Here is a 21,703-nt window from a genome sequence, read left to right on the forward strand (position 1 = left end):
TTGAGCATTGACCTGGGAACCAGCAGGCCACGGTTCGATTCCCAGTCAGGGGCACGTGCCTGGGTTGTGGGCTCAATTTCCGATCGTGCAGGAGGCAGCCCATCAATGATTCTCCCTCTTGCTCTCTCCCTCTCTCTTCCTCTTAAAATCAATAAAAATAAATTTTAAAAAAATAAATAAATAAAAGAAGGGCTAGCTAGTCTTCCACGCCAGGCCAGCAGCACCCACACTTGTGGCTCCGTCCATGCGGCTCCCCTGGAGGGAAACAAGTCACCACCCAGAAAAAGACTTCAAAAGCGGCCTGGCCTGGCCGGTGTGGCTCAGTGGTTGAGCATCGACCTATGAACCAGGAGGTCCTGATTTGATTCCCAGTCAGCGCACATGCCCAGGTTGCAGGCTCGATCCCCAGTGGGGGGGGGAGGGGGGGGCATGGAGGAGGCAGCCAATCAATGACTCTCTCTCAACATTGATGTTCCTCTCTCTCTCTTCCTTTCTTTCTAAAATTAAAAAAAAAAACAAAACAAAAACAGCCTGTACTACTGCGAGCTTCTCAGAGCAGACTGACCCTGGGTGCCCACTCCGGGGGTCAGAGGTCAAGTAGCTGATTGGTGCCCCATTCTCTGGGCTCAATGGGGTTTTGTTGACTGCAGGGCGCAGGCCTGCCGATTCAGTTCCAATCTGGTCTGGAAACACGGTGTCCAGAGCTTCCCAGGCGGGCACTTCAGGGCAGGGTGAGAATGAACAACTCCTTTTAGTTGCCCAAATAAGGGGACCCATGAAGACTTCCACGAGCCACGGGAGCCGGGTTTCGTTTCTCCCCTCGCGGCTCACACAGCCCGGCCACCAATTCCACTCAGCGTCTCTCCTGCTCCCGACACAGCGGCCCCCTGGGTCCTGCCACTCCACGCCACCCAGTTCCAACGCAGCAGAACCCAAATCCCACACGCGTCTCTGAAGGGCCTCTCCCGGAGACAAGCCACTTCCTTCTGAGGGCCCCGGCCTGCGCGGCTGAGCCTGGAGTCCCCCAGGCCCCCTCCCCGTCCTGGCCATGAGTGCAGCACCCCTCCTGGCGGCCCCAGGAATCTGACGGACAGTAATGAGGGTCCCATAGGAAGGAGGCTCCACTTTCAGGGGTTTATGTCAAACCACAGACACAGCCTAGGGTCTCCAGGCATCCAGGCCCTGGAGGAGGGGGGATTGCAGGGGGCGTGTTTCAGGAGGGGAGGGCGGATGGCAGGGAAGGGGGTGTGGGCTCCAGCTCCATGCCTTTCTCCCTGTTCTGAGAGGCAGGTGCCCAGGGGCCTGCTGCCCAGTGTCCCATGGTCACCACGGTCCTGCCCAGGATGGGCAGGCTGCCAGGAACATCTAACGAGACCCCAGGGACGAGGCAGGAAGCCGCCTCCAGCCCCGGTGGGAAGGTGAGCCTGGGCAGTCACCGGAGATTTCCCCTCCGGGGCACCCAGCCCTGCAGGACTAGCTGCGCACAGACACGGGAGGGGGGGGGTAGCCGGGGCCAGGAGGAAGCCCGGTGGGGCGGGCACTCCGGGCCGTGGTGCGGCTCAGTAAAGCGTGGATATGTGCTCAGCGCACAAGGTCAGGTGCCAGGGAGCTGCTGACCTCTGCCAGGCTTTGCGGGACTAGAACAGAAAGTCCCCTCTGGGCTGACCCAGCCTCCAGAAGTCACAGCTTAGAGGGCAGAGCATGGACTGCATTTCGACCGCTCAGCGGTGCCCCCCTAATGTGTCATCTCGGGGGTCCTCACAGATGAAACCCGAGTGTCTCAGTCCTCCCAGGGTTAGGATTTTAACATGATTTGTGTGTGTGTGTGTGTGTGTGTGTATGTGTGTGTGTCTATGTGTGTGGTTAATCCTCACCCAAGGATATTTTCCCACTGATTTTTAGAGAGAGTGGAAGGGAGAGAGAGAGAGAAACATTGATGTGAAAGACACGTATCAACTGGTTGCCTCCCATAAGCACCCTGTCCTGGGCCAGGGACTGAGCCTGCAGCTGAGGCCCGTGCCCTTAGTCCGAATGCCTCCGACTGGAATGGAACTCGGGACCCTGCAGTCCTCCGGCCGAAGCTCTGTCCAGGAGCTAACGCAGCTAGAGCTGACATGAATCTGAGAACGACACAGACACGCAGGGGCCCTGTGCAGGGGGAGGTGGCGTGTGGCAGCCGTACAGCGGCCTGGCAGTGGTCACGGGTCTGAGGAAGTGGCCAGGTCTCGGAGCTGTGTGGGGGAATCCCCCCAAAAGTATCCCAGCTGCTCTCAGAAAGCAGGTGCTCTCGGTTCCTCCTCACGGCTCCCCAACTTAGGGACCCCCTGCGTGGTCCCCCATGGAGTTCCAGAGCTGGTCACAAGACCTGGTACCTCTGACATGCCCCTTGGGCCATCCACACATGGAGTCCCTTGAGCATCAGTCCCCACCGCCTCTCACCTGCTCCCAAAGCGGAGAGGGTCCGAGGGCAGAAGGGAGCTGTGGCCACAACAGAGAAACGGCCGGGCAGCAGCCGGCCCGGGCCCGGATACACGTGTACCCTCACTTAACAGGCCGGAGTCCCCCAAGGAGCTGCGGTCAAACCACAGGCCAGCACCGCCCCACCCCAGGCAGGATCGCCCCAGATCTGCAAGGACGTGCCAGGCCGGAGTCTGTGCCTAACACAACAGCAATGACAGCGAGCGCGCCCTGAGCGCTTTCCGGTGCCAAGCCCCCGTCCTGAGGACTTTTCCCGATATAAACGGCACGGACTCCTCACCGCCCTGCGGCAGGTGCTGGTGTTCTCCCCATTTCACAGACGAGGAAACCAAGGCCCAGGGAGGTCAGGCGGCCTGTTCGAGGTCACGTGGTTCCCGAGCGGCAGAGGCTGGTCTGCAGCCAGGCCACCTGCTCGGCACTCCTGGGCCACATTTTAGCTGGGGTTACCCGGGGCCACGAGTGCTGATCTGAGTGCTGATTCTGCTCCTCTTTCCTTTTGCCAACGCAATGCTCTTAGGGGTGGGGATGCTATACGAGAAGGAAGTCTGGGACCCGGAATGTACGGGTCCTTTATTCTAACTCACACAGTGTGTCAACCAGCGAGTGAAAGGGCTTGGAGAAACAACACCTATAGACGTTATGCCCACGCAATACACCTGGTTTCACCAACTCTCCGAGATGGGCTTGCAAGGTAGCCGGGACGGGGAGTATTTTGCAGGCGAGCGACCTGGGGGCTCAGGGAGGAGGGGCTGACTTGCCTAGTCGTAGAAATGGGCTTGGAATCCAAGTGCCTCTGATTTCAAAGAGAAATCAAAGAAGCAACCAGGTTGGGGGGAGGAGGGGTAAGGAGAGGGGAGAGCAGAGGGCTGGAAAGGGAGGGGGCCACAGAAGCAGCTGTGAGCTCCAGGGGAGGGACCTGGTCCAGGAGGATGGCCCTCCTGGCTCCAGGCTCTGGAGTCTCAACGCACCCAGGCTGCCCCCCTCCCTCGTACGGCCCCTCCCAGGTCCTGGGGGACCCCACCGTGTCCATTAGGGTGAAGGATGGGGCGCCGGCCCCTCCTTCGGTGACTTGCTGGAATACCAAACCCCAGTGTTTACGGGCCGCAAGCACAGCCCCCCTCCCTCCACCCCGCGCTGCCCTCGGGGGCGGCACCGCGGCTGGCTCTGGTCAGCATCAAAGACAAGCAGATGCGCAGGCGGACCGGCGGGTAGCCAGCGCCGGGGGTGGGGGGGGGGGGGGGGTGTCACCGCCGAAAGGGCACCCTAAAGAGGCAGCAGGGGGCGAGGACCCCCCCACACACACATTAAAAGAATGGGAGAAAGGAGCCCGCGGCCCCAACAGCTCCCCTCTCCCTCCCTCCCCCCGCGCAGCGCTTTCCAAGGAGGAGGGGTCCCGGTGAACCCCACGTCTCCAGCGGGCCCCCTGCCTCCTTTGTCACAGCAACGTCCGCACGAGGCACTCGGGGCCGCCTCCCCTCCCCTCCCCGGGCCCGCGCCCCGCAGGGTCGCCCGCACTCACCCAGCGGCAGGCTGATCCGGGGGACGAGCGCCCAGGTCGCAGGCGGCGGCGGGAGCAGAAGCAGCAGGAGCAGCAGCAGCGGCGGCGGCGGCGGCGGCCGGGTCCCCGGGGCCATCACGGCGCGCGCGGCTCCGACAGCAACGGCGTCCTCCCGGCTCCGGCTCAGGTGGTTCCACTGGACTCGCGGGCGGCAGCCCCGCCCCCGGATCTGGGGGGAGGGTTGGGGGGGGGGTACGGGTCACGTGGCCGCCGAGAGCGCGCCCCTCCGACCCCCACAGCGCGGTCCCGCTGGCCTGGCTCCGAGGAACGCTCTCCCGGGATCGCGGGGCGGAGGGCGGCGCCGGAGGAGGAAGTGGACGGCGTCCTGCCTCTCCCAGCTCCTCTCCCCGCCCTCCCGCCCCTTCCCCCTTCCCCCTTCCTGGGCGCTGCGGCCGACCTCGGGGGGCGCCAGCTGGGTGCGCGCCCTGGAGAGGCCAAGTCCGGGGATCCCCGGACGCCGAGGCGGCGGGAGCGCGGGGCGCGGAGGGAAGCGGGGCCACGGATCCCCGCCCCCCCACCTCCAGACCCTCCCACCGCCGCCCCGGCCCCTTCCGGCTGCTCCGCGACCCTCGGCGAGCGGGAGGGTTGGGGAAACCTGCGGGTCTCTCCACCGTGCGCCCCGCGAGGCTCTGGCCTGGGTCTCGCCCCTTTAGTCCTCCTCCCCCCGCTAATGCTCCTGGCACCCACTGGTCCGTGACCGAATAAACGCGGCCGAGCTGGTGCTGACGCCGGGGCTGGTTGCTTCTGAAATAAATTTCTAATTTCTGCTCGGGTCGGTCCACCTTAGGTCCCGGCTGCGCTCGCGGCAGGCCCCCCACTCGGCCCGGTGCCCTGCGGGGGCGCCCGCGCTTAGAATTCTGTCCACACGCAGCCAGGTCTCCGGTGGGAGGAGCGGTGCAAGATTAACGTACGTGGAATAATAGGATTTAACACACAGCCAAGGAGGTGCGACCTTCTCCCACAAACCTGCACGTAGCCAGGCGGGAGACAGTACTCCCTGAGGCAGGAGGGGTCTGGGAGGCACCCCACTTAGAAGAGGCACAGTCCAGCCCCCCCACTCCCACCCCCACCCCCATTCCTGGTTCCTGACATCCCCCAAGATGGAACAACCTGCACCCCTAAGTAAGTCCCAAAACCAATGGAGTGGCTTCCTCTCAACATTAAAAAAAAAGAAACAGACACCACAGAACGCATCCAACTGCAAAGACCATAAAAAGGAAAAGGAATGCCCTGGTCGGGTTGGCTCAGTGGATAGAGCATTGACTTGCGGACCAAAGGGTCCCGGTTCGATTCCAGGCAAGGGAACATACCAATCGATGTGTTTCTCTCACAAGGATGTTCCTCTGTCTTTCCCTCTCTCATCCGCTCTCCCTAAAAATCAATGGGAATATATCCTCGGGTGAGGATTAACAACAAAAAAAAAAAAAGGAAAAAAAAAGGAGAAGTAACGTTTGGGAAACGGTTCAACTTTTCCTACGGGCGCCCAGGACCACAGTCGGATGTAATTCTTCCTGTAGTTCCACTTGGAAGCAGTTCCCAAACCCCAGCTCGTCATTTCCATGGCAGTGGGCACAGCCGCCCCAGGAATGAGCTGCCATCCTGGGAAAGTTCCTCTTCACCCCTGGCCAAAACACGAGCTTCCTCGGAGCCAACACCTTTGGCTCTCACCCCACCCCCAGGGCCTGCCGCATCCTGGGCCACGGGGTGGCTTGTCAGGGTGGGCGCAGCACTCACGTGGTCCCCCACTGTCCCCTCTGGCGGCCACGCTTCCCCATGTCCCATGATGTCTGCATCTCCACCATCCCGACCCCCATCTATGGGCAAGGGCCAGGCGACAGGGGCTCCCAAGGAAAAAAAAACAAAAAAGAAAAGAAAAAAAAAAAACACGCCACTCACAAAAATAAAAAAGAAAGGGTCTCGCCCGGCCGGCGTGGCTCAGTGGTTTGAGCGTCGACCTATGAACCAAGAGGTCACGGTTCCATTTCCGGTCAGGGCACAGAACTGGGTTTCGGGCTCGATCCCCAGTGTGGGGCGTTGCAGGAGGCAGCCGATCCATGATTCTCTCTCGTCATGGATGCTTCGATCCCTCTCTCCCTCTCTCTTCCTCACTGAAATCAATAAAAATATGTTTAAGCCGAAACCGGTTTGGCTCAGTGGACAGAGCGTCGGCCTTCGGACTGAAGGGTCCCGGGTTCGATTCCGGTCAAGGGCATGTACCTTGGTTGCGGGCACATCTGTGCAGGAGGCAGCTGATCGATGTTTCCCTCTCATCGATGTTTCTGACTCTCTATCCCTCTCTCTTCCTCTCTGTAAAAAAATCAATAAAATATTAAAAATATATATTTAAAAGAATAAGAAAAATAAGGAGATCTCGGCATTGGACACAGAATTGCACATGGGATGTGGGCAGCACCAAGCACCCACTTCTAGCCCGGCCAGGCCTTGGACACCACCTCTCTCCGTGCCATCCATGCACCTGCAGCCAATGATGCCCAACCCTCCGGCACTACTCCCAGGCTCTCCGCTAGGACCTTTGCCCTGGCTACTCTCTGCCTGCAGCCTTCTCTCCCAATAGCCACCAGGTTAGGTCCCTTCCTCCAAGTCTTTGCTCAAAGATCACTTTCTTTTTTTTAATGCTAGGGCATCTGTTTGTGTGGTTTTTTTTTTAAATTTTTTTTTATTATTATTGATAAAGAGGGAGAGAGAGATAGAAACATCAATGATGAGAGAGAATCATTGACGGGCTGCCTCCTGCACGGCCCCTACTGAGGATGGAGCCCGCAACCCAGGCATGTGCCCTGCCTGGGAATCCAACAGTGACCTCCTGGTTCATAGGTTGATACTCAACCACTGAGCCACGCCGGCCGGGCAAAGATCACACCTTCTTGAAGAGTCCACACTTCCCCCAATATTCCCCTTACCCTGAGGTTGTTTTTTCTTTTCATATATTTTATTGATTTTTCACAGAGAGGAAGAGAGAGGGATAGAGAGCTAGAAACATCGATGAGAGAGAGAAATCGACCAGCTGCCTCCTGCACACCCCCCACTGGGGATGTGCCCGCAACCAATGTACATGCCCTTGACCGGAATCGAACCTGGGACCCTCCAGTCCACAGACCGACGCTCTATCCACTGAGCCAAGCCGGTTTCGGCTGTTTTTTCTTTCTTTCTTTTTTCCAAGGCACTCATCACCTAATAACATTCTACTGTAGATGATTTGCTTATTTGTTGTGGTTTTTCTTGATTGTCTGAACACCCCACCTGCCCCTCTATCCCCAAAATATTGACTGAGAAGGGCAGGGATTTTTGCTTCTCTGCTTGTTAGTTATCCCAAGCCTCCAAAACAGTGCCTGGCATGTAAGAGGCCCTCAAGGAGTATTGGCTGAATGAATGAATGAATGAATGAATAGATGGATTGAATGGATGCAACTTAAGGATCATGGGATGCTGCTGGCACCCGTCCACCAACAAAGGTATATCACCTTTGGTCCCGTAGAGTTCCTCACAAACATGAAGTTACGCAATGTCTTTCTTCAACCAAAGCACAGCACTTCCTACTGACCTCTTTTAAAGCTATTGGTCCTGCTGAGACTGGTTTGGCTCAGTGGATAGAGTGTCGGCCTGCGGACTCAAGGGTCCCTGGTTCGATTCCGGTCGGGGGCATGTGCCTTGGTTGCGGGCACATCCCCAGCGGGGGGTGTGCAGGGGGCAGCTGATCGATGTTTCTCTCTCATCGATGTTTCTAACTCTCTATCCTCTCTCTTCCTCTCTGTAAAAAATCAATAAAATATATTTAAAAAAATAAATAAAATAAAATAAAGCTATTGGTCCTGTTCCAGATTTCATCCTATGGAGGTCATTCTGAATATCTACTCTATTATGATACATTTTGCTTCCCCTCCCAGTTTTCAGTCATCTTCAAACTTGATAAGCATTCTAATGCCTTTATTCCAGTCTCTGATAAGAATACTGGACGAGCCCTAGCCAGTTTGGCTCAGCGGATAGAGCGTCGACCTTCGGACTGAAGGGTCCCGGGTTCGATTCCCATCAAGGGCACGTACCTGGGTTACAGGCTCCTCCCTGCACCGGGCCCTGGTCTGGGCTCGTGCAGGAGGCAACCAATCGATGTGTTTCTGTCACATCGATATTTCTCACTGTCTTTTCCTCTCTCTTCCACTCTCTCTAAAAATCAATGGAAAAAAATATCCTCAGGTGAGGATAAAAAAATAAATAAATAAAGAATATTGGGTCAGCACACCTAGCACCCAGTTCTTGGTTTCTAAATATCTCTCTCCAATAAAAGGTACCAGGACTGTGGGGAAATGAAAGAGAAAGTAAAAGGTAAGCCAGGGATATTTTGTTGGGCCAGAAAGGAAGGAAGTGGTTAAAGACTAATGGGATCGTGTCAAAAGGACATATGGGGCCAGCTTGATGACCCACCTTGGGACAAGTTGCGCATCAAAACCAATAAGGAAATAATGGATTCTAATGCGTGAAATGAAAAACAATCCATCCGTCCACAGTGACATTCAGAGAAACACAGAGGGAAAGAAGGGACAGGAAGGAAGCTTTCGTGTACAGAAATAAGCCGGCTGGTAAATGGAGAAGAAATGATAGACTTGGAAAATCTAGATTCAAGCAAGGATCATCACTGGATGCTCAGCCAACTGGGTGGAAGGTTGTAGGGACACTATGTAATAACAAGGTCTCAAAGCCTGTCCCCCCAGGTGACTCAGTAATTTCCGAAGAGAAACTGTACCTCGAAGGGAGGGTTTTGGCTTTCACTATCTTAACCAAGCAGTTTAAATCAGCATCACCAGACCCTGGCCGGGTAGCTCAGTTGGTTAGAGCATCGTCAGATATGCCAAGGTTTCAGGTTCCAGCCCAGCGAGGGCACATACAAGACTCAACCAATGAATGCGTGAGTGAGTGGAACAACCAGTCGATGTTTCTCTCTCTCTCTTGCCCTAAAAATCAATTAAAAAAGAAAGTAGCATCACCAGTATGGGACTTCCTGACATCTTTTACGTCCTGATGGGATACAAGAAGAAATACACAACACAGTCAAATCCTCCTAGCGTGCTCGGCAAAAGCGTTTAACCCAGATCTATTCATGAGGGCGCAGTCGGATGCACCCAGCGTTTTACAGACAAGTGGCCTGCACCCTCCAAAATGGTCCTTGTGGCCCTAGCCGGTTTGGCTCAGTGGATAGAGCGTCAACCTAAGGACTGAAGGGTCCCAGGTTCGATTCCGGCCAAGGGCACATGCCCGGGTTGTGGGCTCGATCCCCAGTGGGGGGCGTGCAGGAGGCAGCCGATCAATGATTCTCTCTCATCATTGATGTTTCTATCTCTCTCCTTTCCTCTCTGAAATAAAAAAAGAAAAGGTCCATGTGATGAAAGTAAAAAATAAACAAACAAATAAATAAAGGCAGGGGGAGCTGTTTTAGGTTAAGAAACTCAAAAGAGCTGATAATCAAACGCAACCTGTGAGCCTTGATTGAATCCCAGGGTGGGGGGAAGTTATAGGGCAATTGGGGAAATTTTGGGGTGCGCTGCACATGGGAGGCCACTGTGGCCTTACTGCGCGTGTCTGCGGTATGGTCACGGGATGATGGTTGCAGGAGAATGTCCCTGCCCTCCGAAGATGCCTGCTGAGGCTTATTTCTCAGAGGTGAAGAGTCACAATGTTTGCCACTTCCAAAATGATTCAGCGAAAACGTGTGTGTGTGTGTGTGTGTGTTTATTGATAAGAGTATGAGCTGGTCTGTGGCCAAGGTTTACCAACTGCTTAATCTAGAAAAGCTATAGGTATTCTATAAATGACCCACAGCTTCTCGCCCCCAGCACGGCAGCCCCGGCCCCTGTGAGCTCCGCTGTGTTCCCTTCCTGTGCCAACTTGTCCTCCCCAAGCTGGAAACAATTGGGCGATACAGGGCCTCAAACAGAGCCCAATGCCACAGGAGACTCCCATCAGGCTTAAACCTGACCAACATCCTTTGCAGGTGGAGCAGCTAGCCAGGTGGCCTCCCCACGGCATGATTCGGCCCGTTTCTCCATATGATCCCTAGAATCTTATGCAAGAAATTGCAAGAGATCCTGTTGAAATCAGGGAACTGGCTGCAGCATTTCCTTCTTCTACCTTCTTTTTATTTTTTAATATATTTTTATTGATTTCAGAGAGGAAGGGAGAGAGATAGAAACATCAATGATGAGAGAGAATCATTGATTGGCTGCCTCCTGCACACCCCCCACTGGGGATGGAGCCCACAACCCAGGCATGTGCCCTTGACCCTTCAGTCCGCAGGCCAACGCTCTATCCACTGAGCCAAACCGGCTAGGGCTGGCTGCAGCATTGCCTTCTTCTACCTTCTGCTTCCGGCTGTGACCTAGGCACTGGCTGGAGCCTGAATCCCAGCAGCAGGTACCTCCTTAAAGGGCAGCAAGGCTAGTGGGCCTTCGTGTCTTGGCAAAGCTGGGTTGTGTGACTGCCATGGTTACCCCTAAGGAGGAGAGGCAGGGGCTGATGCGGCCTCGCTGGTGGTTAATTATACCCCACTCATGGCTGCTCAGATGCTCTAGGACTGTGGTCGGCAAACTGTGGCTCGCGAGCCACATGCGGCTCTTTGGCCCCTTGAGTGTGGCTCTTCCACAAAATACCACGGCCTGGGCGAGTCTATGTTGAAGAAGTGGCATTAGAAGAAGTTTAAGTGTTAAAAATTTGGCTCTCCAAAGAAATTTCAATCGTTGTACTGTTGATATTTGGCTCTGTTGACCACTGCTCTAGGAGTCTAGTAGGTCCTTTACAAAATTTTAAATACCGTATTTTCCGGTGTATAAGATGACTAGGTGTATAGAAGATTTTCCAGGGTTAAAAAGTCGTCTTATACGCCAGAAAATACGGTGTGTGTGTGTATGTGTGTGTGTGTGTGTGTGTGTGTGTGTGTGTGTATTTTATTGACTTCAGAGAGGAAGGAAGAGAGAGAGAGAGAGAGAGAGAGAGAGAGAGAGAGAGAAATATCCATGATGAGAGAGAACCATTGACCAGCTGCCTCCTGCACACCCCACACCAGGGATCACGCCCGCAACCCAGGCAGGTGCCCTGACCAGGAATCGAACCGTGACCTCCTGGTTCATAGGTTGACACTCACCCACTCACCCACACCGGCGGGGTCCAAGTATGTCATATGCCAAGTGGGTGGCAAACCCTTTGAGGACAGTGACGGGTCTTCCGTCTTCGAAAGCCCCGCTGCCAAGCACAACATTTTGACAAAATGAGGGACCCAGCGGTGGGCCCGGAGCAGAGCCCCCACGGCGCGCCCCCAGCACGGCGGCCTCGGCCTCCGTGAGCTCCATCACTGTCTTCCCTTCCTGTGCCAACTGGTCCTCCCCCAAGCTGGGGAAAAACAGGAGGATGGCGACAGAAAAAAACCCTCATTCGAGCTGACTTCCTGTGGCCAGAGTGGTTCCCACGCCAACACCGCGTCTCCCGTTCCCCTTTGCCCCTCTTGGACGTGGCCAAGTCTTTTCAGCCAGGACGTCCGTGATGTGGATAAAGAGCTCAAGGGACAGCTTGGAGAGAGAGAACAGAAGGAGATGGAGAGAAAAGCAGTGTTGCCTCTGGGTCCCTCCCTGCTCCCCCCCCCATCCCACCCCCGACGGCAAGATGGAGTTGTCATCAAGCCTGGGCCTCCATCCACACTCACGCAGCCCCGCCTTCCTCCCATCCTCACCCTCTCCCGTCTCGCCCAGGTACCCAGGTACAGAGACACACGGGTAAGGACCAAAATGTGAGAATGAGCCCTCGCCGGTTTGGCTCAGTGGACAGAACATAGGCCTGTGAACTGAAGGGTCCTGGGTTCGATTCCGGTCAAGGGCACATGCCCGGATTGCAGGCTCAATCCCCAGTAGGGGGCCGTGCAGGAGGCAGCCGATCAATGATTCTCTCTCGTCATTGATGTTTCTATCTCTCTCTCTCCCTCTCCCTTCCTCTTGGAAATCAATAAACATATATTAAAAAGCCCTAGCCAGGTTGGTTCAGTGGATAGAGTGTTGGCTTGAGAACCAAAGGGTCCTGGGTTCGATTCTGGTCAACGGCATGTGCCTCGGTTGCACACTTCTCCCGGGATTGGGCCCTGGTTGGGGGCTCATGCAGGAGGCAACCAATCGATGTGTTTCTCTCACGTTGATGTTTCTCTGTCTTTCCCTCTCTCTTATACTGTCCCTAAAAATCAATGGAAAAATATCTTCAGATGAGGAGGAAGGAAGGAAGGAAGGAAGGAGGGAAGGAAGGAAGGAAGGAAGGAAGGAAGAGATGAAGGGAAAAGCAGTGTAGTCTCTGTTCCCCAAACAGTAAGACAAAGTCATCATCAAGCTTGGGCCTCCTGCTCCATCCACACTCCCTCAGCCTCGCCTTCCTCCCCATTCTCCTCCTCCTCCTCCCGCCTCTCTCAGGCACACAGACACACATGTAAGGACTAAAATGTGAGCATGAGAGGTCAAAGGTGAGTAGGAATACATACAAAGAGGCCAAACCAAGCTTGTCTATGGTGGGAGATCCGAGACCAGGGGGCTGACGCCTCGCTGGCGGACAAGGAAACTTGAGGGACGATGAGAATATTCTATCCCTTGGTCTGGGTACTGTTTTCCCAAGTGTGTACCAATGTTAAAATGCTCCGCGCTGTATGGCTTCCGATGTGTGCGTTTTCCTGTATGTGAGGGTATGCCTCCTACCTGTTATCATGGGGAAAAATTTAAAAGGCAAAACGGTAAACAAACAAACACATACCTCACCTGTAGGATCAGGTGGAAGAAAATTAAAAAACGAGAAGAGCCATAGAACAGGGAGAGAGGAAGAGGCATAAGAAAGGCTACAAGAGCCCTGACTGATTTGGCTCAGTGGATAGAGCGTCGGCCTTCGGACTGAAGGGTCCCAGGTTCGATTCCGGTCAAGGGCATGTACCTTGGTTGCGGGCACATTCCCAGTAGGGGGGTGTGCAGGAGGCAGCTGATCGATGTTTCTCTCTCATCGATGTTTCTAGCTCTCTATCCCTCTCCCTTCCTCTCTGTAAAAACATTAATAAAATATACTTAAAAAATGAAAAAAAAAGTTGTTTTTTTTTTTTTTTAAAAAAAGAAAGGCTACCAAGAGAAAGAGAAAATGAAAGGGAATCAAGGGAAAATGAAAAGGTTAAAAATACAAGGCGCCCAGTAGGCTGTCATGGTTCAGTGGTTGAGCATCGAACCAGGAGGTCACGGTTCGATTCCTGGTTGGGGCACATTCCCTGGGGTGGCGGGCTCGATCCCTCGTGGTGGGGCGCGTGGGAGGCAGCCCATCAATGATTCTCCCTCATCGTGGATGTTTCTCTCTCTCTCCCTCTCTCCCCTCCTCTCAGAAATATAATGAGCACCTGCCACTGCCTGGCTGGCTAACCTGCTCCGCACACAGGAAAGGGCGGTGAACACAGGCGCGGGGCAAGGGCAGCCAGCGCTCACTAGCCGGCTACAGGGACAGCCTCTGCCCAGGTGGAGGCCAGCACGTGCCTGGGCACGGATGGCCCCTGCCAGGTGGTCCCCGGGCCAGGCCTGCTGCCCTCCTTCCCACCCAGGGGAGCTGGCTCTGCAGCGCCCACAGCTCTGCCCTGAAAGTCACTGCCTTGTTTGCTGGCCGTGGGGGAGGGGCCTCCTGCCCAGCCCAGTGGAGCTTGAACCCAAAGGTCCCACCCACCCCGCTTCTGAGGCAGCGTCCCGGGTTCTGGTTGGCAGACTCTCACTGGCTTGGGCCCAGCACCCCCCGGGCCTTGGCCCCCTGCCTGCCAGGATCCCCCAGAAGCCCGAGCCCTTGTCTTAAGTCAACCTGCAGCTGCAGCTCCCCGCCCTGCCCTGGCTGGTGTGTCCTCCCCGGGGGCTGGGCAGCAGCTCAGCTGAAGCAGCATCGGTACATGTTGATAAGGAAGCTGGCACTCCCTGTGTGTGCTTTCAAATCAGCCAATGGCTCCTAGATCCTGGTGGCTGGCAGCCTCCCTGGGGCAGTGCCCTCCGCAGCAGAGGGCATTCCCAGGCCAGCGCCGACACGGCCTCACGCCTCACTGGCAGCTGCTCACCAGGTCTGGCAATGCGCCTACGTGGCCTCATCTCTGTTCCCCGAATTGTATGGAACTGTATGACTCCCCCCTGCCCGGGTCCCCGTGCTTCCTGCTCTGGGTAGTGGTGGAATCCAGGGCTCAGGCACCTTGGTTCTTCCATCAGAGGGAGAAGCTCAAGCCCTAGCCGGTTTGGCTCAGTGGATAGAGCGTCGGTCTGCGGACTGAAGGATCCCGGGTTCAATTCTGGTCAAGGGCACGTGCCCAGGTTGCAGGCTCGATCCCCAGTGTGGGGCGTGCAGGAGGCAGCCGATCAATGATCCTCTCTCATCATGGATGTTTCTCTCTCTCTCTCTCTCTCTCTCTCTCCCCCTTCCCTTCCTCTCTGAAATCAATAAAAATATATATATTTATTTTTTAAAAAAAGGAGAAGCTCAGCACCATCGGTACTTTATGGACTGGGAGCAAAAGCCACACACTGTCTGAGCCGCAGCTTCCTCTTCTGGAGGTGGGAACGCCACGGGCCGTCGGGAGAGCCGCTATGAGTGCACGGAAAGGGACTGGCATGTGGCCGATGCCCCGCGGACGGAGCCATGCCATTAGGTTACCAGTCCCCTCCGCCCCCCTCACTTCGGTGCCCAGCCCCGAGGACCCCTTCTGGGTCCAGCTGCCTCCTGCCACCCTCGTGCTGAGGCTGCAACTCTCGCCGGGAGATGAACCAGCCCGCCCAGCTCAGGCCCGGGTGCGCCTGCCGCGGGCCTGTTGGGGCCTGAGCCGGCCACTCCCTGGGAGGGGATCCCCCGCCCCACGGGGCTGGGGTGCAAGCAGCAGGGCTCAACCTGTCCTTGCCCTGACAGGGTAGAACACGCAGTTGCCCCTGCCACTCCCCTGCCCCCAACGCAAGTTCAGGAAGGGCTGTCTGCCCGTGGCCTCAAGCCTGCTGCTCACCTGGGGGCCCGCGGAGCCTGGGCCACTGGCCCTGCTGATGCTTGGCACCTGTCACCCGGAAGGGGCAACCATCACTGCTTAGTGACTCCCTTCGCCCCGAAACCACCACCGCCATTCACAGGCGGGCGGTAGGTGCTCCAGGCCAGGGGAGGGTGGGGGCAAGGGTGTAAGGGTCTAGGAGAGAGATGTGGCTTCCTGTCTGGCTTATCAGACCCGAGGCCCCTCCATTCCTAGGATCCCAAGGAATCAGGCATCAATGCCCTCACCATTTTCCCACCCAGTTCTTCCTCCTTTTTTTTTTTTTTTTTAATCTTTATTGATTTCAGAGAGGAAGGGAGAGGGAAAGAGAGATAGAAATATCAAATGATGAGAGAGAATCATTGATTGGCTGCCTTCTGCACGTCCCCCAATGGGGATCAAGCCCGCAACCCAGGCACGTGCCCTTGACCGGAATCGAACCTGGGACCCTTTCAGTCCGCAGGCTGATGCTCTATCCACTGAGCCAAACCAGCTAGGGAAGTTCTTCCTCCTTCAGTCCCTCTCTGAGCCCCAGGCCCTGGCCAGGAACGGCCCTTCCTCCATGCTGCTGCCTCAGTTCCTTCATCACAGCCCATAACGGGCCAGCAGAGCAGAGGAACCCTGAACCTTTGGGGTGGACTTCAGGGAGCTGTGAACTGAACCCCGAGAGTGATATGCTGTTTAGTGAGAGGGATCATAGCGTGCATCTGATTTCAAAAAGATCATTGCCTCCCCCTCCCCCCCCCCCAAAAAAAAGGGTGAAAACCCATTTCTTTGAGATGTGCTAATCTGCAGACACTGGGCACTTTCAAAATGAGCCTTTATCAGGTATAAAGGAATTATTCCTCCTTTTGGGGGAGTTATGTAACCTGGACATGAGTTGTCTGGCAAACTATTCCACCCAAAGCAAGGCTGACATTTTTAAGGCTCATCTGTAAGGAGCACTTGCTCTAAGCGAGGCCCCGTGCTGCGCTGTCTACAGTCAGTCCTTGATGGAAGTCTCACCACAGAGCGGGGCAGGAATGATTCTATTCCCGCTCGTAGGTGAGAAACGTGGGCACAGAGGTTCAAGGACTTGTTAAGCTGCCCTGGCCGGGTAGCTCAGCTGGTTAGAGCACCATCCGGATACGCCAAGGTTGTGGGTTTGATCCCCGGTCAGGGCGCATACAAGAATCAACCAATGAACGCATGAATAAGTGGAACAACAAATGGATGTTTCTCTCTCTCATTAAGAAAAGAAGGAAGGAAGGAAGAAAGGAAGGAAGGAAGGAAGGAAGGAAGGAAGGAAGGAAGGAAGGAAGGAAAGAAGGAAGGAAGGAAGAAAGGTGCTCAGCTGGTGTGGCTTAGTGGTTGAGAGTCGACCTATGTCCCAGGGGGTCACGGTTCAATTCCCAGTCAGGGCACATGCCTGGGTTTCGGGCTCGATCCCTAGTAGGGGGCGTGCAGGAGGCAGCCGATCAATGATTCTCTCTCATTATTGATGTTTCTATCTCTCTCTCCCTTTCCCTTCCTCCCTGAAATCAATAAAAAATATATTTTAAAAAGAAAGAAAGGACTTGCTAAGCTTACGTAAGTGCTAAGTCGGGGCTGGCACCAGAACCCACATAGATACTCTACCTAGAGTTGGGATCTCAACCTGGGTTTGGTCTCCAGTTATAACCATGCTCCTCTTGGTAACACAAGCTGCTGTTCCTTTCCTCCCTCCCTTCTTCCCATCCTCCCCTTCTTCTTTTTTTAAAATATATTTAATTGATTTTTTATAGAGAGGAAGGGAGAAGGATAGAAAGCTAGAAACATCGATGAGAGAGAAACATCGACCAGCTGCCTCCTGCACGACCCCCACTGGGGATGTGCCCGCAACCAATGCACATGCCCCTGACTGGAATCGAACCCGGGACCCTTCAGTCCGCAGGCCGACGCTCTATCCACTGAGCCAAACCGGTTTCGGCCTCCCCTTCTTCTTTCATTCACTCAAGGAGGATTACTGGTATTCTTGCTGCCTCCTAGGAATTGCTGAAATTGAAGGAGATGGACAGGATTGCTGCCTTCACAGAGCTTACACTTCAAAAGGATCCCTAGCCGGTTTGGCTCGGTGGATAGAGCGTCGGCCTGTGGACTGAAGGGTCCCGGGTTCGATTCCAGGCAAGGGCACCTGCCTGGGTTGCTGACTTGATCCTCAGTGTGGGGCCTGCAGGAGGCAGCCGGTCAATGATTCCCTCTCATCGTTGATGTTTCTGTCGCTCTCTCCCTCTCCCTTCCTCTCTGAAATCAACAAGAGGGTATTGAAAAGGATCCCTGAGGCTCCTTTTTTCCAGAGAACACCCGTCCTTGCCTCATTTCCTTGGATGCCCTCACTCATCCCTGCCTCCAGCACAGGTAGGGGCCAGGGCCCACCTGGCAGAGTTCCAGCCGTGCCCCAGGCCGCCCGGGCTAGTGCTGTTTTCAACCGATTTCCGGAGTCGCTCCTCCGGCTCCCTCTGCACGCCGCTCAAATTTCCACTAAGCACTCATTATGCTGCAGTGAGATGCTCATTTGCACATCACAGCCCTCTCTCCCCATCGCTTCTAAAGCTCCCTGAGTGCACACACCCACTGGGCCAGCCAGCCTGGGGTTTTCATTTACTTATTTATTTCTATATATTTTTATTGATTTCGGAGAGGAAGGGAGAGAGGAATAGAAACATCCATGATGAGAGAGAATCATTGATCGGCTGCCTCCTGTACACACACACACACACACACACCCACACACCCCACTGGGGATTGAGCCCGTAACCCGGGCATGTGCCCGGACCGGGAATCGAACCCGGGACCCTTCAGTCCGCAAGCCGATGCTCTATCCACTGAGCCAAACCAGCCAGGGTCTGACTGGCGTTTTTCATCTCCGGTCCCCCCAGCGCTGAGCTTGCACACAGCAGGCGCCCCGTCAATGCTCACTCAATGAGCATAGGAGTTTGCTCTAGCTGACCGTCTCAGATCCCTGCCAAGTGATTCATTCGCGTGTTCCTTCCTCCCCGGCGGCGGCGGGATCTCTTTCCCCACCTTCCTCTTTTCCTTTTCAAAGGCAAAGGCACCTCACTGATGTGGGTGGGAAGTCCCACTTCCCCGCTGCAGGGCAGCCAAAGAGTTTCTTGTTCATACCGTCTCAGCAGGTTTTTTTGGCTTCAGAAGAGAAGGGGTTTCGGAGAGCTGGGGGATGCTGGGCTCCCCAGGATTTCTGTAGGCCAATCCTCTAAGAGCTGCATGAAAGCAAAGCCCCCCCCCCCCCCGCACAGGATCTACACCGGAGAGGGGGGCTATCTCTGTCTGAGCTCCCCCCCCGCCCCCCAGGCTCCAGCCTCCTCTCATCTTCATTTCACCTGAAGCTTCATTCTCCTTCTCTCATGCTTATTTCGCCTGTTGCCAATATCCCGTCTTTATTTTTTAAAATTTTTTATTTGTTGGTTTTAATATATACATATTATTGATTTCAGAGAGGAAGGGAGAGGGGGGAGAGAGATAGAAACATCAATGGTGAGAGAGAATCATTGATCGGCTGCCTCCGGCACGCCCCCCACTGGGATGGAGCCGGCTACCCGGGCATGTGCCCTTGACCCGAATTGAACCTGCAGGCTTGACGCTCTATCCACTGAGCCAAACCAGCGAGGGCATCGTCCCCGTCTTTAGATCACCAGTCACCCAGAGCTTGAGCCCCAGGCTACAAGGAGACTGAGCACCGATTTCCCTGAGTGTCCGTAAGAATGATCATGAGAGGAAACAGCCACGGCCTGGAAGTCAGGAGACAAGTTCAAATCCTGACCTTCCCAACTCACTGTGAAGTCATTCCCCCCCCACCCCCCTGTCCCCTTTCCCTATGACAGTGTGGGGTGGGCCCAGAGGGATTCCTAAGTCTCTTCCAGTTCTAAAGTATCCATGGGGGGGGGGGCGGGGGATTTTAATTGTGCATTTCCCTGTCTTTTTTAAAATATATATTTTTTATTGACTTCAAAGAGGAAGGGAGAGGGGGAGAGAGATAGAAACATCAATGATGAGAGAGAATCATTGACCGGCAGCCGCCTGCACACCCCCTACTGGGGATGGAGCTCACAACCCAGGCATCTACCCTTGATCGGAATCGAACCCGGGACCCTTCAGTCCACAGGCCGACGCTCTATCCACGGAGCCAAACCGGCTAGGGCCGATTCCCTGTCTTTAGGGCATTGGAGCCTTACAGGAATTCTATGATCTGTGGGTCAAAGGGCAGCCTCACATTACAGGTGAGGAAATGGGAGAGGAGGTTGGTGGCCTGCCCAGGTGACCCAGGGCTCCTGAGTCCTGTTGCCAGACTACCACACTGGCTCCAGGGAGGCCACTGGAGCCCCCTCGGTTCCAGGACCCTAACTGCCTTTCCCTCCTGACCCCTAAATCCACCTGTCACTCAGAGAGAAGCAGCGCTGACTGGAAGCCTCACTCAGAGGTCACACCCAGGACGATTTCAAGGCGAGGCCCAGGACCGGCCCCGGTTCCAGACCATGTCCCTGCAGAGCCAGGAGCCCTGGCTCTGGGTTTCAGTGTGGAGTAAGGGGTGGCGTGGGACATGCTGAAGGGATCGGGCGCCCGGGCCCAGCTGGCGGTGAGAATGCGGGCCCAGGCTCCTGCGCTGCCCTGGCAACAGGCTTCCGGGGGGGGGGGGGGGGGGGGGGGCGGGGGCATCAGAGCGCGCAGGTGGCGGCCTCTTGGGGAGACCTGACCCGGCGGCGGGAAATGGGGGCGCGGCAGTCCCATCAGCCTCACCCTGGCCCGCCCCCTCCTGGGGCCGCGGCTCCCGCCCACCCTGTCCCTTGCGCCTACCTGAGTGTCCTGCCCAAGGCGCGACCACCGACCACGGATGAACCTCTCCTGCGGCGCGCCCCCTCTTTCTCAGGGTCTCTAGGCTCCTCCCCGCTGCCACGCTAGCCCGAAGCCCTCCCTGGGGACCCGGAGTGTCCCCGCGAACACCCTGGGTCTGGCACAGCCTCCCCGGAAATGCGGGGCTGCTGCCAAGCTCCGCCCCGCCTCGCCCGTGTTTACGGGAATTGTCGGGAGGCGCCAGCAGCGCCCCCCTTCTATCCCCCCCCCCCACCCCCAACTACCACCCGCCTCAGGGCGTGGACGGCCACTCTGGACTCTCTGCTCTCCGCCCATCCCCCAGTCGGAACCTGCCCCCAGGACAGCTCTGCAGGCCGCGAAGGCTGCGGGGTCTGTGGGGCTGCGCCCTCCCTGAGCCAGGGGACGGTGTCGCTAGCTGGAATCTGAGCCCCCCCGGTAGGAATCTGAACCGGCTGTGTTACCTAGGGCGAGTTCCTTAACCTCTCTGAGCCCGCAGTTCATCTGTACAGCGGGCCTCAGGACAGCTGGGACCTCACAGGGTGCGCGCAGCGCAATTATGTGGGCGCACACCTGGCACGCGGTCGGCTCTCTCCAAAACGCAGCGCTGTTGACGGAGGAGGCGAGTGAGAGCAGGGAGACACCCTGCACGAAACCACCCACGTCTCCGCCCGCCCAGGTCAGGCCTCTGGCCGCGTCCCTCAGCCTGCGAACGGTTAGGAACATGTAGCATTTATCTAGTGGCCTTGGTGCGTCCCTCCCTCCCCGGCACTAGCGTCCTGGCTCTGCTATCTTCCAGGAAAGCCACAGCCACTCTCAGGGCGGGTCCTGAAACAACAGAGTTCTGGGTGTGTATGTGGCTGAGCTGGTCCAGGGGCCGGAGGAACCAGAGGCCACAGGCCAGCATCTCCCAGAGCTGGGTGAGGAGCCGCCACACTCCCCAGGCAGTCTCCCCCCATAAAACAGAGCGGTGATTTCATTTTTATTTTTAAAATGTATTTGTGTTGACTTCAGAGAGGAAGGGAGAGGGAGAGAGAGGGAGAAACATCGATGAGAGAGAAACATCGATCAGCTGCCTCCTGCACACCCCCTGCTGGGAATGTGCCCGCAACCAAGGTACATGCCCTTGACCGGAATCGAACCCGGGACCCTTGAGTCCGCAGGCCGACGCTCTATCCACTGAGCCAAACCGGCTAGGGCTTATTTTTATTTTTTTAAATACATTTGTGTTGACTTCAGAGACGAAGGGAGAGGGAGAGAGAGAGACAGAAACATCAATGATGAGAGGGAGTCATTGATCAGCTGCCTCTTGCACGCCGCACCCTGGGATCAAGCCCGCAAGCAGGCATACGCTCGGACCAGGAATTGAACCCTGACCTCCTGGTTCATAGATCCACGCTCAACCACTGAGCCACGCCTGTCCTGCAAAGCGGTGATTTTATTGCCTGTCTACCAAAGTGAACACATATTTACTACAAAAAGCTTGGAAAACAGAAAAGCAATCTTATCTAATAAAAGAGTAATCTGCAGATTGATCATCACTGCAACACACAATATAGCTGCCCCCATGTGGTCAAAGATCCTGCCCCCATGTGGACACAAGATGGCCACCACAAGATGGCCAGCAGGAGAGGGCAGTTGGGAGGCACCCGGCCTGCAAGGGAGGGCAGTTAGGAGTGACCAGGCCGGCAGAGGAGGGAAGTTGGGGGCAAACAGGCTGGCAGCGGAGTGGTTAGGGGGTGATCAGGCTGGCAGGCAGAAGCGGTTAGGGGCAA

At 55.9% G+C, this 21,703-nt stretch overlaps 1 protein-coding gene across 3 annotated transcripts in view; it reads right to left on the minus strand.

The window, feature by feature from the left end:
- Positions 1 to 20,451, minus strand: part of SEMA4B (semaphorin 4B) — a 48,369-nt gene extending 27,918 nt beyond the window's left edge. Inside the window, exons 1-2 of one of the 3 annotated variants that reach the window (XM_054713266.1) lie at positions 20,393 to 20,451; positions 3,998 to 4,205 (exon numbers count right to left, since the gene is read on the minus strand). In XM_054713266.1, the coding sequence (XP_054569241.1) occupies positions 3,998 to 4,112 (115 nt within the window). In that variant the 5' untranslated portion in view covers positions 4,113 to 4,205; positions 20,393 to 20,451. Of the gene's footprint in view, positions 1 to 3,997; positions 4,206 to 4,433; positions 4,534 to 4,723; positions 4,788 to 20,392 lie in introns of those variants that run through there. The other 2 variants (XM_054713267.1, XM_054713265.1) reach the window with 2 other exon arrangements.
- Between the last annotated feature and the right edge of the window lie 1,252 nt (positions 20,452 to 21,703).

This window comes from Eptesicus fuscus, chromosome 25 (genome assembly GCF_027574615.1).
Source record: "Eptesicus fuscus isolate TK198812 chromosome 25, DD_ASM_mEF_20220401, whole genome shotgun sequence".
Lineage (NCBI taxonomy): Eukaryota > Metazoa > Chordata > Mammalia > Chiroptera > Vespertilionidae > Eptesicus > Eptesicus fuscus.